We start from the raw sequence: 17,023 nt of genomic DNA, 5'->3' as shown, positions 1-17,023 counted from the left end.
CTGCATATTTTTGCATATTGCATTGGTTTATACTGCTCAAGAAGTGAAAATATTGTAAAAAAGAAAAATCAGGTTTTAGTAAGGCATAACACTTCAGAAGCTGAGGAAAGCTCCCCAATAAGCTGGTGATGTGCAAGGACTCATTATTTTGTTATATTTAAAATACAAAGATTCAAATTAACTGATCCTTGTGCAGATTAATGCTATGCATAAAATGCAGCACATTTAGGTAGATGGCATAATTGAAGATTTTTCAGCATCCTCCATATACTGAACACATACCATTAATCAAGCAGGAGATAGTTTCACATTTTAAACTACATTGCAGCATAGCTCATGTTTTATTAGTGCAAGTGGCTAATTTCATATATTAGACATTCCCTGCTAGCTGCCATCTCAGAGAACTGGCTGACAGAGGGACCCACCTAACATTACTGCATTTAACTTTTATCTAGATAGCAGCAATAGGTGTCCATTTACACACTAGACACCGCAGTATATTAAAATTTATAATACACCCTCTTACCCTAAGATAAGGGCACAAGATCTTACCATATTTGCCAAGATCTATGTTGGATTTCAAGGTTCATCTTGGTCTACCTAGCTTCTGAATTGTGCCTGTGGATTCCACCCTTTTTACACCAACAGAGTAAACTGAAATATTAAACTGCTATAGGAAATAAAGATCAGAATGTAGCTGAGTTCGGGCAGTATGCTCTGTTAAATACAGCTCTGTTATAAAGTTCAGTACCAGCACAGAATTGCACCTAATATGCTTCAGAAATTAAAAAGGAACTGCTTAACTGGCAGCCTGGTATGAAGATTATCTTCAGCATACAAGACAGTTTGGTATCTGCACACCTATATTTTTTCAGTCCCTTGATTCTTTGTGTATAGGGGAAGAACAAAGCAATTCTACACAACAAAGTCTTGTACAAACCTGAGCACAGCACATCCACATTCTAAAAATCCTCCACAGATGAGCACCAACAGCACATTTTTAGGTACTGAGCTATTCTTATAGTATCTATGTCAAACATGAGTTACAACAGTCTTGAGAAAAAAATCTCATTACACACTAATAGGACAGTCAAAAGGAACTGAAGACATAGGCCATTCCCTTGTTTATAACCACTTAAATTTTATTTTACAGTATATTTGTGACATTTTATGTTACTATAACCAAAGATCAGGGTTGTTTACAAATATAATGGCTGCCATTTGATGTAAACGATTAAAAAGTGTCTCTAAATATTAAAATTTTACATCATGATTTTGTTTTATTAAATTGAATTGCTCTTTGTGCCATCAGTTATTAGTGGAGAGGAACTAATTTAAGCAAAAATAGTTTTCAGAAATTAGATGTAGAAACTGAGAAGCCTGGATAAGATTTCAAAAGACCACTCTCTCATCACTGTAAAAAGGAAGAAAGCAAATTCATTCACTGAAGTTGCAATGAAGAGTCAACCAAGTCCATTTGTATTAAGGCTTCTTTACATATTATTGAATCCCATCATGCCTTTCATATTCCCAGCAGCACCTTGTTGAAATTGTCTCATCATTGACTGCAAACCTGCCATGCCACCTGCAGAAAATAAGTGAGAACATGAATGTGTTAATGAACTCTGAAGTACGGCTCTCTTGCTTGAGGCATCATTACTGTACACACACTATTCCAGTAAAATACAAAGGCAGAAGCCCAAACTGTCAAACCAGGTTGAAACAGCTACTGAAAATAAAGAATGGAGTGAGTAATTACAGAAAGGTCAGCAAAACACCAGGCTTTAAGTAGGTTTTAAGATAACTTGTGCATTAAGAACTAGAGAGAAGAAAAAAACTTGATGGAATGACTATTATCAGTCAGTAAGGTTCAGTTATAGGAGTCCTTATTTAAAGTTGCTCTTGTCAAATTTAATTATTTGAGCAAATCTTAGAAGAGAAGGGAAGTCTAGGAAGATTTATTTTACCCCAGACATCCTTCACCATTCCAAATACCCATTTTCAGAGCTGAATCCAAATGAATGACTAGATTAAGCACTGCTAAGTGCAAAGTATTTGGACTCAACTTTCTGATTCTTGTTAGAAAACCCTAGAAATACTTAATATTGATATATAATGCAGATAGTCTCCCATGCCCTTCCTCACTTCTGTATCTCAAATGCTCCACTATAATTGACAGTCCTCTCCTGAAGCTATAAAAAGTCAGCACATACCCATATGATGAAGAACTCTTGGATCCATCATCTTTGCCATCTGCTGATTCAGTTTGGCCAGCTGAGATGGGTTTACGTTCTTGGACATATCACCGCCTAAATAAAAAGAAAAGAGCAATCATAAGAAAGTGGATTAACAAATGGTGATGGAAATAAAATAAATCCAAATGTTACCTCCTAATTCTAGATTCATATCCATAAGCCTGTTATTAGAAGTTACTACATCAGCCACTAAAAGTCCATTTAGGATCAACAGTCCCAGCACTCCACAAACCAGACTGAAGTGTTAGTACTGTAGTAGTAATCAAATCTGCATTGATAGAAATACAGTAGCTTTCCTTGCTAAGTTACACACTGGTGTCATGAAGAACAGTGCAGCTCTTACCAGTGATATTGAAGAAATTTCAAACATTGTGAAAATGAGCAAGCTACAACTCACTTTCTCCTCTCCCTAATCAGTATTTTCTCATTTCCTCTTGTACACACATCAAGTGACCTCCCCCCTTAGTTAATAAATTTTAGAGTGGGGTTTTTGGTATTGGTTTGGGGTATTTTTTACCTTTGAAAAGCCCTTTGATGCCTCCCATCTTTTTCACCATCTGTGCAAATTTAGTGTATTGGGTCAAAAGCTCCTGAACATCTCTGGTAGAAACACCAGAGCCTCTTGCTACTCTTTGGATTCTTCCTGGCTGCTTACTGAAAACTTTGGCACCATCTGTACTGTCAAGTTCTGCAATTACAGTGTGGAAAAGAAAAATCCATTGAGTCACTAAAAAATCCATTGAGACATTAAAAACTGTTACAATTGGTAACAAACAGCAAACCTGTTTTCATTGCTGAAAATTTAATTTTAAGCCAGAGAATTAAAACTTTGTTTTAAAAGTGACAATGCAAAATTTTACATAAACCACTGAGGCATAATATTCTAGGAAGTAATACTAAGAAGCTCTTATCTTCCTATGTTAATCACTGTGATAGAAAAAAAGCTGTATGAATAAATTAGCATCTTGGGATACTTGGTCTTAAGCCATATTCATGAGTTTAGCACAAGGGTAAGAGCATACTACTAAAGGAATTCTAGGAAGACTAGAAACAACACTTTGAATTCCAGAGACCAGGCTATGTCACCAAGTAAATTTGAGGGTGAGTAGGAAAAAGACAGCAATTCCAGATTAAAGATTAACATACCTTATCGATTTGCAAGTATAGCATTAATAATTTATGAACAGTTACAAGACAATGGATAAAAGTACACTGATTTCCAATAGAATGGAAATTATTTGAAATCCCACCTACTCTACACAAGACAGACCAGCAACAGGCAAATATATAGTATCTCTATATATTTAGATTTATTAAGAAATCTGGAGACTCATGTACTCCTTGCGATTCCCAAGAATGTTAAATATTTGTCATTTTCTGTCACTATACATGCTGCAATATGAATTTTTGTTTCCAGAAAGTTCTCTCTAAAATAAGCTTGCTCAACAATCAAGAAAAAAAAAAACAGAGGGTGAAATTTGTATTACCTTGATCATTCATACTGTCCATTATAGTCATGAGTTTCTTTAGCCTTGCCATTGATTCCTGTTCATTGCCTTTACTCATGAAGTCAGTTCCAAAGCCAGGGATCATGCCCTTTTTTTCAAGAATAGAAAACAAAAGCTGTGTCAGAATAGGCAAAGCTAAATTTAATTAAGCAGAAAGAAATATAGACAGCAACTGTTAGTTCAGTAGTTGCATACTGCAGTAGGCAAATAATTTCATCTTTTTAAAAAAAGAACACAGATTATAACAAATTTCAATTAAGAGTTTTAAAATAAAATTATTTTGGGGATAACTAACCAAGATCTGACTGAATGGTCCCATTTTCATGATGTTTTGAAATTGTTCATACATATCTCTTAATGTAAATTGACCTGAAGCACAAGAACAAAAGAAAAGTTAGCAGAAGTCACACAAGAGCAAGAGAGCAAGAAGTCACACAAGAGCAAAAGTAAGAGTAAGAGCATTTTGCTCTTATTCTCCTTTTTAAATTATTCTTTGTATTCATAAGTTAAATACTATACTACATAGATAAGCAGATAAATAAAACTCTTCACTCTTCATATGGCTAAACAGTTCCAGATGGCATGTGCTGAACCATTAAGCTAGTTTTTCTGCAGTTGTAGTCTGACAGACTTATTGTTTGAAAAACACAACTCAATTTACTTGGCTGCCACATTTACTGGAGAAAGAAAAACTATTCTTTACTGAACATGAACAAGTTGTTTGTGTCTACACACAGCACAAATTAACTCAGTGGTCTCTGTCGCAGAGAACCTGCCATGGTCAGGTCACTGTAATGCCTCTGCTATTCAGGCCTGGGGAATAACTTACCATGTTTTAGCTTTTCTATGAGTGCTTCGTTATCATCCAACTTTAACTCATTTACTTTATCTATCAATCCTTCAATATCACCCATACCTGGATAAAGAAAACAGATCTGAAATCAGCATTAAAGAAAATACACTTTGACTTTCCATTATCCAATTCTAAGTGTCTTTTAAGTACAGTTGTACATTGGACATACCAAGCAGCTTGCTGATGAAAGGCTGTGTTTTGAAGGGTTCAAAGTCATCTATGTGCTCACCAGTTCCAATAAAAATAATAGGACTCTTTGTGGCAGCAACTCTGTAATAAAACATATTTTATGAAATGGCCTCTCAAACACCATCAATCTTTCACACTATAATCAGCTAGGCACCATCAACACTATGCATTCTGTCTGAAGTATCTGCCTTACTCCTCAAACTATTAATGAAAAAACACCCAGCACTTGGATGTTTAGCTCAGAGTAGTTAAAAAAATTTTTCTCTAATTAGTACTTTATAAAATACAAACTCTGTTTGGAAAAAAAAACAGAAATAGAATTTGCTAATTTTCATTGCTGAGTTTAAGAAACTTGAGAGGAAAGAACGAAAAATAAATCATCTCCAGTTTATCCTAATACTGGGCTATTACTGATACATACACTGAACTAATGAAAATACTGTCAGATGACATGCATTGACAACAATTTCTTCAAGGTACCTCACACAAAAGACAATCTCATTTTCAACACAGGAAAAAGCTCAGACATAAGAAAAGTCAGAACCTTTCCACCACACTGGCACTATCTTTTAGATAAAACTTAGCTTCCAGTCCACAGACAGTACAGAGCAAACACAACAGACTTAAAGCACATAAGCATACAACAACTCAAACAAGAGCAAAATGAAAGTACCAAACGCTTTAGTCTTCCAACATTATGCTATAAATAAAGCAAAATACATATGGCAATTTAGGAACTAACACTTTAGGTCAAAGACAGGCAGGGATTTAGCAAGTCAGGGTCAGTTATTTTGACTGTTTTGACAAAACATCTCAGCTCCAGACAAGCTGTATCATTGAAAGGCAGTTGAAACAATCATATAAGGCTGAAGATAAAATGTAGCATTTTCTGGTCAAAACTCTGCCAAGATACAGGACATGGAAAGTTCAACAAGAAAGGAATTTGGGTAAGTATGACTGCAGACAACTTTTCATCAAGTTTCTGGACACTGCCAATCCAGAAGTTTGATTTGCATTATAGTTTTAAGATGAGGTACAGTTTTTCCCCTTTTGGAAAAAAATCTCTTGAGATGCAAAACTCTTCATTTAAGTCATATCTATTGAGCCCAAATTTATCTTTCTGCAGGAATGCCTAGTACACAATAGGCAATGAATATTGCTTGATGCTGACTTCAGAAGACAAAATTTTGACCTATGACAATACAAACTACTGTACTGAAAATACATCCTATCACTGAATGCTGATGTTAAGTATCATCACGAGGTGATCCTACCCACCAGTGGAAGGATAAGAATCTCAGTGTGACTGTGACTAACTTAGATTCTGTGCAGTGTGACAGTGACATTGCACAGGACAGGTATCTGCAAGACACTAAGGCATTTCACAGCTGGCCAGATGTTGGACACTAATAGCACAGTACTTACGCACTAAGAGCTCCCCCTCCTTTGGCATGTCCATCAAGCTTAGTAACAATAACAGAAGCTACATCTACTTTGTCTTTGAAAGCTTTAGCTTGAGCTTCACAAGCTTGGCCAATGGAAGCATCCATCACATAAACAATGTTATCTGGTTGCTAGGAGAAATGAGATACACAAAATAATCATTTCCTGCTTTACTAAACAATGTTCATGCATTATTATTATTACATAGGTTCAGTAGCAGAACTTACTGCAATAACAGTATACAAGAGCTGTATGTTAGAGTTCAAAACAGGACCACTGTTTTATGAACAGTATTATCTAAGGACCATTTAAAAAATTCTCATGCTGAATGACTATATGATTTATCTACAACACAAAACATTACAATTTAATAGGTTTGTGCTTATTAGTTATGATTCAAGTGATTTAGCCAATAATTAGTATCTACAGGCATTTAATAGCTAACAAGTTCTATTTGGTTTTACATTCTGATATTTAAGACATCCATTCCTCTAAAAACAAGTTAGCCATTACCAGGAATTGTGTGGGAAGTGTCATATTGTCATGCAAGACCACAGAATCAAACAAATAGCCAGATTTTTTAAACCCATAGAAACAACAGCTTCATTTACATATTAAAACTGTTGAAAGTTATCCAATCATCTTCTCTGTCTCAGTGCAATTATTTGTGACAATCACACAAAGTTTAGTATTCATAGTTAAAGGAAACCAGACCAGACTGGTTCTTTTATCTAGTTTTTCAATGCAAAGATCCTGAAAAGTTAAAGCAGGAATGGCAGTCTGGTTGTATGCAAGCATCCTTGAACAGAGTAGAAGAATTAAAACCATCACAAAACTAACAAGCACTGGTCATTCAGCCTTTGCTTATTCATATCTGTTTGTAATTTCTAATATCATCTAGGAGTTAAAGCACAATGCACACAAAACATTAGGATAAAGATGAATCAACTGTCATCAAATGCCAAGTTACTGTATTTCTCAGAACTACTCACTATGGCGTTAGCAACTTGTAACATTTCTTCAAACAAAGAGTCTTCTTGTTTGTGACGTCCACTTGTATCAACAATGATTATTTCAAAGTTTTCATTCTTAAATTTCTCAACACCTTCTGAGGCAATTATTACAGGATCCATTTCTGTATAACTGATCAAAAAGAGAAACAAAAAGATTCAGAGTTTCATCATTTGACTATAAACTTGTTAACTGTAAGTCTATCTGGATTTCAAGAGGGAGCTTCTCTTATGTAAAGCAAAAATTGGTTACAACTATGTCTTCCTAAGCCATTTACCCTTACTGCTCAGTGAACTGAAGCACAAAGCTTGAAGTCTGTCTCACCTGCTGGAAGCTGCAGTAAGTTCTACAAGACCCTCTCTCAAATAAGATTTAGCTGAGCATCTAGACTGTACACCTTCAGTGAACCTTATGGGAAAGTTATTTATTGCTTTATAAAAAGACATTTCAGGTCCACCTCCGTCTCTATTTGATAATAAAAATTAAGCACCCAAAAATTATATCCTTTGATCTGTGAGATACTTTCCAAAAATCTGGCCATGGCTGGTAAACGTCTGTGAACTGCTATACATCAAGTTAGCACAACAGGGAATTATTCCTGGACACCTGATCTCTTGGTACACTATCCTACCTGCTACTCCTAGCAATATACTGAACGGGACAGAATTTTCATCTGATCAGAGCAAGTATTACTCAGAATATATTATTAAAATGAAAGAAATTAGGCATGCTAGATGGGGTTTAGTGCAAAATTTTCAGAACAGAACAATACATAATTGGAGTTGAATTGTTCTCCAAAGTGTTTCTGAATAATGCTTACCTCCCATAAAAGGGAATTCTTGCTTTTGTGGCATTCTGCTTTAACTGGTCAAAAGCACCTGTAAGACAGGTATAGTCAAGGGACTACTTAAAGAAATCTTCAAATATTATTGATAGAGAACTACATCATTAAAGTCTGTGTTACCTGCTCTGTATGTGTCGGCACATATTAGACATGTCTTCCAGCCTTTCCTCTGATAGAAGTATGCTAACTGAAATGAAACCCAAAACAAGTAGTTACACCAAAGTCCCACTGACATGACACTTCTAACAGCCTGAAGTCACACACAGAGGACACAAACTCAAGCCAGCCCTTCTATAACTGAGGCCACAGAGTAAGACTGTTCATGGTTAGCATGGCCATTATTTAGAAAAGCATGTTATAAATAATTATTAATGGCATGATGAAAACACCTGTTTGACTCTGCCATTTCAAGAAATTGAAATGAGAAGCAATCTCTAGGAATGACTACAAATAATTTAAGTTCCCATTTTACTAACTTCTGAATTCTTCTTAGTCTTAATACTGCAGATTGGACTAGCATGTAGAAACTACCCAAAGCAATACTTCAATATCAAGAACTATAATGGCTACATTTGAACTTGTACAGCTCTATGTTCCTCTGAAAGGACAAAAACAAAGATATTTCCATTGAAAGGACATGTTTTAAAGCAGTGGACAGAATCCTTAACCTTCCTACAACACTCAGCTTTCACTGGTGCTACATATATTCACAAAACACTGACCAAATACAAACGTTCAAAATAAAGTTTACCTACATAAGCACTAAGAAAGTCTTCTGAAATCAGAGCAGGCTATGCTAAAAATTTCAGTCTATGTGCATCTCAAAAGGAGATGACAAAAAACAATGAAGATGTGCTTTTTTCCACAGGATAATTTCTCCTCACAATTTGGAATGTATCGAGCTTGTCCTGGGGTGAATGATGAGTGAGTCAAGAGCTTATGGTTTAAGATAAAAAGGCAGATTAGTGAAGGTGATGCTGTTGTGGGTGTTTGTTACAGGCCACCTGATCAGAAAGAGCAAGTGGATGAGGCTTTCTGTGGGCAGCTTGAAGCAGCCTCAAAGTCTTAGGCACTGCTTCTTGTGGGGGACTTTAACTGCCCTGACATCTGCTGGAGAAGCAACACAGTGAAGCACAAACAGTCCAGGAGATTCCTGGAAAATGGAAAGCAGAGATTACAACTTCCTGTCACAGGAAGGGGGCAATCCCACAAGGAATGGTGTGCTGTTTGATCTTTAACAAACAGGTAAGGCCTTGTTGCAGAATGTGAACATATGTCAATTCAGAGCATTCTTTTTTAAGCCTTAAAAAAATACAAACACAAATTTCCTCAATGAATCTGGGGCTGGAAGAGGTTTCACATCAACTTATACTTAACTGATACTTTGTATCTAATACAAAGGTCAAATTCCACTGTTTTTCTAAATAAGTAATGGCATAAACACTCATTCTTAGTATTTAGTCTTAAACCTAGAAAGTGAACTACAATATTGTGGTTTAACTAAGCACAAGGACAAATAAAAACTCTCTTATTGGGTATTGTTTCATCCAGAGTTCAGTTTAAAAATCTTTGAAGGTAGTCCTACAAGCCATAAATTGCCTCAAAAGAATATTACTTCTAACATTCATTTCGTCTCAGAAACCCCTCTGCAAACGTATCTCTACATGGTAGTGAGTCAGAACTTTCCTACTAACAAAACCAGCACAGATCACCAGCCAGTCCTACCTAAGGAGCCCAGTGACCACCAGCACCAGCACTCCCCAAGCAAAAAAAAAAGTCACACCCAATAAACAAACCAAAAACCATGCAAAGAGATCTACTGCACCTACCTTTGAACAAGTTGTTGTTTTACCACTTCCTTGCAAACCAACAAACATTATAATATTCTGTTTTCCTTTGGTAGGTGTCCATGCCTTGACTCCAGGATCTACAAGCTAAAGAACAAAGAGTAACATAGATAGCAGAACCAATCTCAAAAGCACAGAACAGTTGGTGTCACAGTAATGCTAGGTGCCTGGTTTCATATTCAAAGGAGAAAAATTGTTTTTGCACAGTCTTATCTTAATTTGGCTTAGATTTTTGCTGATTTATAGTGAACAACAACAGCCCTTACAAGGTATCTATAGGATATAATTTTCTGCATAATAATTCTGCAACAACAGTGTTAACTTCTTTCTAACACAAAGCACAGCCAGGATGGCCTGCATATATGGCACAAGGATAACAACCAACACAGAAAGGTGACCTCCACCACTCTTGTCACTGCTCAGGATGGGCTTCCAGTGAGAATCCTATAGCACAGAAGGCTTTTTAGGGTTGCTGCCTCACTTGTGAAATGAGTAGAAGGTAGATACATTCCTGAGAGCCACCATATCTCTGGGCACAGACTACAAAAGAACACATGACTACACTGTTAATTAGAAAGAGGGCAAAATACAGATACCCAAGTCCTGATTTGACCAAGCAGGCAGATTAATGAGGAACGTTGCACTGAGCTGCTGGGTTGTTATTTATCACTTTTCCAAAGGCTTATAAGTAGTTGGAACATTAGGGTAGCAAAGCTGTATTCTGGGACTACCAGAGGCAGTCTAGAAGCTAGCAGTACTTTACTCTTGTCTTTACATTTCATTTGAAGAATAAGAACAATTGAACTTAAAGCTTAAACTGAAGTTAGTCTGAGAAATGCCCAGGATGCAGTTTCAATGAGAACACTGCAGTTTGCAGTATTGCAGTTATGCTTTCACATCAGAAAACCTAACTGCAAGTACCACATAACCACCTAAAAAGCTTGCCCTGCTACTGCACTAATTCTAAGCCCAGACTGTACAAGGAAAGTGATGCAATGCAGAATTTAAGTCCTACCTTAACAAGCTCTTTAAAGACTGCATGCTGGATCATTTTTCTTTTGTTAAGGCCAGATGCCATTTCTTCAAGATCAATTGCAGACCTGAGTTTGAGAAAAGCATGAAACACTACCATAGCTCAAAGCATCACTTAAACCTAGTAATAAAGTTTTTTTAACTGCAACAGCACCCTGATTTGTTCTGAGTTTTCAGATAGGATGTACTTAAGAAGTGACATGCACTGGAGACATTCTTATGCAGAGGACAAAAAGAGGTTTCCAAAATCCATCCTTCAGACTTGCATTTACTTAAATTAATCTGAAAATTGGTAGAGTAACAGTGCTAGTCACATACACAGATTTATTTATAGCCAGAACATGTGAAGATGATGTATCTAGGAAGTAATGAAGAACTTGTTTATCAGACGACTCAACTGATGACAGCAACAGATTTTTGAAACAAGCCTGTAACAGCAATAAATGGCTAAATTTCACCAAAAGATTCTTTTGATGGAATTGGCTAAACATTTTGTTCAAACAGCTGTTTTCTTGTAAAATTAAACTGTGTGTTTCTAAAAAAACCCAAGATATTAAGTTATAAATTACTTGTTCTTTTGTAACCTCAAATTACAACTTTTACAAATATCAAAAGTTAAATTCATTTTGATTATTTCACTTACTTGACATTTTCTCTAAGTTGCTTCACAAGTTTGATATTAACATCAGCTTCCAGCAATGCTGTACATACTTCTTTTAACATAGCATTTAAAACCTTTGGAATATAAAAGAAAAATCAGAAAAATTGTTTTACAATACACAGTGATTAACTAGGCTGGTATTAGGTCAAAATAAGAATGTGAAAGTCTATTTATGATATAAGCATGGCTTTCACAAATTAAATGCATGTAGTCCTATCATTAAATCAACTGTCACAAAAAAAAAAGACTGTGCATTTGTTCCTACATAAAATCTGAAATCTGAAAGGGAAGGGTTCTCAATTGTAACAACTGCACACTATAGAACACCAACACAAATCGCTTCCTACTGCATTATGGCCAACAGCTCATATGGCAGCAGGACTTCCTCTTGGTACTCCTTAGAGAGTACACCTAAAAAACCTCAGATCACAACACCATTTCTGTAACAGCATTCCCCACTCTGCTACCTGCATTTTCAGAAACTGGACTGCTGCTCTGACTGTATTCCTTTCAGGCAAGCAGGTGCCTCAGCTGGAAACCCTGTTTATTCTGAGTTTTCAAACCTTGAACAGAAAGATTTTTCTGAAAGTAACACCTGCATAAATGGCCTCACTTTCACATCTTGAGCTCTTGCAGGATAAAAGTTTCCAAGCTGAAAAAAATTAATTGGGATGTATTTGATTCAATTAAGGATTTTTTGTCTCCTGGCAGAAGATACATTAGAACATTTTCTCTGTGCATAAGTTTGACCCTACAGCTCTCAATGAGCCTATTTTTAGTTACTTTAGGCCACACATCTTTCCACCTGAAAAGAATTCCTAGCAATTGTGCACTCAGAGACACTTTGAAACCATCACTTCAGTTAGTTTTCCATCTTGCATTGAACACCTATGACAGAACACACTGAGTTCTATTTGCAAACTCTTACTTAGAGAAAACACAAGCCATACTAAGCCAAACAAAATTCCAGAACCACACACTGGTTTGAACATAAAGGCAGTAAATGCAACACATTCCTCACAATTCAGACAGCAAAGCTTACATTTATTCTTCCGCAGTTCAGCTTCTAGCAGCCTAATACATATCTGCATAGTCTGCCTGTGCCCACACACACATAAATCAGAGCAGGGACCTACTTCCATCCAAACTTAGGCACCCACTGCCTCCACACAACACTAATCTCCCTAAATACAGCCACCAGGCACCAGGACCCTTTGATCATGGGACCCACAACGTCTGAGGTGATGACCAACGTATAAATCTAGTTTTAAGTTCTGGCAGAACTGTTAGGGGGTTAAAACCTTTAGCAGAAATTTTATATTTGAAGGAAAAAAGTCTAGGTAGCCCACTTCAAGACTCTCATCAGCCTGTGAGAACTTTTTCTCAGAACTTTTCCAGTGCTAGTGCCATCACATTTGTTCACTACATACCTCTTCATTGATGATTGTGGCATTGCTCAGTGAGCGCAATGCCGAAGTTATTTTTCTTCCAAGATCTGCCAAAACCATTTTGGCGGCTTCAAGTACAACTCAGAAGGATCTGGAGAAAAAAAAATATTTAAACCAGTGGAAGCTATGCCTTCACAAATTAATTATTAACCAACTTTTGGGTAAGAATCCTGCTTTGCATTCCAGAAAGTGCACAAGTTTTACTTTTTAAGGTTATTTTTAGGAAATATTGGCCTGAAGTTAATTTTAGGCTATCCTGATGGCCTACTTAGAAAGAGAGATACCACACTTCAATTAGGGAGGATTTCACTGTGTAGAATAAATGTGCATTGAATTCACCATGGAAAAAGAGAAACAAAACAGTCCAGATAGACTTCCAGAAAGAATACCAGCTGCTTTTTATCCTCTTATCAGCAATATGCTCCATAACTAAATAAAATCAAGCAGAACAGCCTAGAAACACTGCATCTTGCAAGGATAGTATGACCAGAAGCAAAGTATTTTGCTAGCAAAATTCAACCATCTCTATCAGTTGCATCTTATCTGGCTTTCATTAATCAAGCTGAATTTCCCATTTCGGTAACCCTACAAACATACTTGCATTTTAATAAGCAAAATTCATATTATAGTTTTTAATGGCTGTATTGGAAAAACAGACTATTTTTGCTCACTAGAAACACAACTCTCACATATAAGCCTAAGCCATACCATAATTTACACTTAGAAAACCATAAAAAGTTAATTTCTGAAGGGTACACATTCTAGTCAACATGCTAAACCACTCTACCCCCTATATTAGGTAGCAAGATATTCAGAAGAACAGAGGTAGAACCAGCAATCTAAAATTCTCATCAAGGGCAAATCAAAACTTGTCTGAGGAGCAAAAATTTGCAACACCACAGCTACTGCTGAAATGAAGTATTTCAAATACTTCTTGTTTATCTTCCACGTTCAGTGCTGCTTTCCTGTTCTCAGCTGAAACTACTTCCTTGCTAATAGCCTAAACTGGAATCCCACACTTGAGCTCCTCCTTTCAGAACTGAAAACCAAATTCTGAATAATGGGAGAAACAAAAGAGATAATAATGGTAGTCAAAACAGATCAGAGTTTCAAAGATTTTTGGGACTTCCCCCTGCCTCAAATGAGAAGAAAACAGAGGAAAGGCCAGTCCATTTATTGAAATGTAGAATGCACTACAAGCTACATTCTGATTTTATTTAATAGACAGGGCATCACTGTGGCTAACAAAGCAGTTCGCTGTATACACACATTGAGATTTATCAGCTGCACAAACGCCAAAGAGCATGGTTAAAACAATTTAAAATGTTTTAAATTGTTAAAATGTTTTATTATTTATAAATAATAAAAAGATATATTCCAAAAGAGCTAAAACAAGGCTCCCGTGTAAGCCAACCTCCAGACTGCTTTGTCTAATTGAGAGTTACTACTGTTACCAAATTGGTAGGTTAAACGACCAGCAAAACCCCAAAAACACCTGCCAGTCTAACCCACCCTGCCCTGATACTAAGGTCACAATGCAGAACAGTCTCCAGGAGCTTCAGAAGATGCAGGATAAACCAATCCCGTGTAAGTACAGGAGTTGGGTATGGCAAATAACACAAATAAATATATTTATACATTTTAGATTTAATGCACATTGAATGTACAAGCAATGATATCCATTATAATGCCATCTAAATATTAATTTAAAAAATAAGTCTAAGGAACTGTGCCAGTAGAGTATTTTCAAACCAGTACGCTAAAAGAAATTGATGTCCATCTTCTTTTCTTACATTGTTGGAAGGGGACTGCTACATGTTATCTGAAGTGGTAAAATTCCAAGGCTTCCCTTCAAGGCATACAAGTCATATTATTGCAAAATAATTCTAAAAAAGCATTATCAATAGGCTCTCCCAAACAATCTCAGCAAAACAGATGTTCAAAATGTTTTCCAGGTCATTTTCTATGATAATCACAATGTGTAAGAAAAAACAAACCTTTAAAAATAGTGCTGCACCTCAGTAAGCTTTGAGCTGCTAAAATGACAACCAGTGACAGAACTTAACTATAACACTTGGATATATCAGCTAAGAAATTTGATAGGATGACCAACATACAGAAGTCATGTGAATACTCAATATTTAAAACTAGTTTCCAGAGTTCTAGAGATTCTCCAAATACAGAAAGTTAATTATGTGCTAATAAATGAACATTTCCTCTGCAGAATTCCAAAAGCTTCTTCCAACAGCCTTACAACTGGAATAATTCAAATCCCTTGCTAAGGAAATGAGTTTAAGCATTTTTATATAAACTGCTCTTACTAGCACATTAAGAAATCATAAGTCATCAGAATTTCTAAGGGCTGCCAAGTACAGAAATTAACAGAACTTGTGACACAGTTCATCCAAGTTGAGAGACACACTCCCGGCAAAAAGACACGCAAGATGTTTTAGCAGGTAGCCAGCTTGGGCTGGCAGATAGCCAGAAGGGCATTAGCAGTAACTGCACTGCAGAAGGTGTGTGTGCTGAGCAACCCTAGCTCTGGGCAGCTCACCCTGAATGCAGCACCCCACCGACACACAGAGCAGGGCTGGACAGACACACAGCCTCGGGCTGAGCAAGGCCACGAGCTCTGCGCAGTCCGATCCCCTCCACCAGCAGCAGCCTGGGCACCTCCACACCGAGCTCCCAGGTCATGGTGCTGCTGCAGTCCCAAGAGCTCTGTGCTTCACCCACAAACGGGCACTCCAGGGATAAAGGGGCAGCAGAAACACTGGATGTCTTACTATGGCATAGCAAACCAGCAGTGGAGCAATTCTGAGGAGACAAACTGCCCAACCCTGCCCATCCATCCAGCATAAACCTCCAAGCAGGTCTCTTTAGCTAAACTGTGTACAGGGTTTTGAAAAAAAATAGGCTTAACAGGTAGCAGCAGTTTAAACAGCTCCTTTAAAAGATATCAGCTGCTTAAAAAGATAAGAAGCAAAAGGAACATTTAAAAACTGTACAATAAACTTGCATTACATGTATACATACATGCGTTAAGACCAACTACAAGTCTAGCACTGTAACAGAGAAGCGGCTGTTTCTCAGTTGGGAATGCCTTGAGCTACTGCAGCTACGCTCAACCTCAACTTAGGAGTTTCCACCTTCTAAAATTACCCGGCTGACGACGGGAAGGCGCCCCCACGACAGCAGCAGGGAACAGCTGTCTCGCTTATGGCCCAATACCCTCGTTTTCACGGGAACAGTGATGAAGGCAGAGCCCAGTATATGTGCCCGGCCGCTGCCTTTGCCCTGGGCTGGCCACGGACAGCGGGGGAACACCAGCTGGGCGAGTCCCGCCCCGGTGCTGTGGACGGCAGCAGCTGGGATCGCGAGGCCAGAAATGCTCCCGCGGCGCTCCGGCGGACTGAGGGCCCTGCCCGGCTCGGGCTACCGCAGGACAGACCACCCCGCTCCCCGGGGTCGGCAGGCACCGGTCCCTCCTCCTTCCCCGCCGGGACCGGGCCGGGGTCTCTCCGCGTCACGAAAAACCGCGGTGGGTCCCGGTCCCGCTTACGGAGCAGCTACGACGGCAGCTGCTCCGCCGCGGGCCCCGCGAGCACTCACCGGGAGCGCGGCGCGGGGCCCGCGGCGGAGCGTGCCCAGCCCAGCCCGCCGGGGCGAGGCCGCCCAGCGAGACTCCGCTGGATCGCGATGAGTCGCGGCCGCCGCCGACTAGGGAAACGTCAGCAGTGGCCGTCGCCCCTCAGGCCCCCGTTGGCTTCCGTTTCCGGGACCTGCGCGGCACCGCTGCATCGTTAAGGTGGCACCGTTCAAACGTCCGGCGCGCACCCCGAGCGGCACAGGCGAGAATTGCGCCGCGCCGCCTTAAGGCGGGGTGGGAGGGGCGGCCGCGGGCGGGGCAAGGAGGGCAGAGCTCCTCCCCC

At 38.4% G+C, this 17,023-nt stretch overlaps 1 protein-coding gene across 3 annotated transcripts; it reads right to left on the bottom strand.

Moving 5' to 3' along the window:
* Positions 1-1,116: 1,116 nt before the first annotated feature.
* Positions 1,117-16,852, bottom strand: SRP54 (signal recognition particle 54). 3 transcript variants are annotated; one of them, XM_050975872.1, is made up of 16 exons: positions 16,704-16,852; positions 13,074-13,182; positions 11,626-11,717; positions 10,966-11,050; positions 9,933-10,037; positions 8,224-8,290; positions 8,080-8,137; positions 7,241-7,391; positions 6,231-6,379; positions 4,786-4,886; positions 4,593-4,679; positions 4,059-4,132; positions 3,743-3,851; positions 2,773-2,943; positions 2,214-2,309; positions 1,117-1,585 (listed from the first exon to the last, which is right to left on the bottom strand). In XM_050975872.1, exons 2-16 carry the CDS (start codon positions 13,149-13,151, stop codon positions 1,494-1,496), a joined length of 1,515 nt encoding a protein of 504 aa, XP_050831829.1. In that variant the 5' UTR covers positions 13,152-13,182; positions 16,704-16,852; the 3' UTR covers positions 1,117-1,493. The 3 variants fall into 3 exon arrangements, with proteins under 3 accessions (XP_050831829.1, XP_009100164.1, XP_050831830.1); XM_009101916.4 differs by lacking the exon at positions 16,704-16,852 and adding an exon at positions 16,254-16,397; XM_050975873.1 differs by lacking the exons at positions 2,773-2,943; positions 16,704-16,852 and adding an exon at positions 16,254-16,583.
* Between the last annotated feature and the right edge of the window lie 171 nt (positions 16,853-17,023).

Source organism: Serinus canaria, chromosome 5 (genome assembly GCF_022539315.1).
Source record: "Serinus canaria isolate serCan28SL12 chromosome 5, serCan2020, whole genome shotgun sequence".
NCBI classification, from domain to species: Eukaryota; Metazoa; Chordata; class Aves; order Passeriformes; family Fringillidae; genus Serinus; species Serinus canaria.
This window is presented reverse-complemented; position numbering and strand designations above follow the sequence as displayed.

Coding starts and splice junctions, on each gene's coding strand:
- SRP54 (XM_050975872.1), bottom strand. CDS start 13,151: ATGGTTTTGGCAGATCTTGGAAGAAAAATAACTTCGGCATTGCGCTCA. Junction 3,852..4,058: donor GACCATTCAGTCAGATCTTG/GTTAGTTATCCC, acceptor CTTGAAAAAAAG/GGCATGATCCCTGGCTTTGG. Junction 1,586..2,213: donor AAGAGTTCTTCATCATATGG/GTATGTGCTGAC, acceptor TATTTTCTGCAG/GTGGCATGGCAGGTTTGCAG.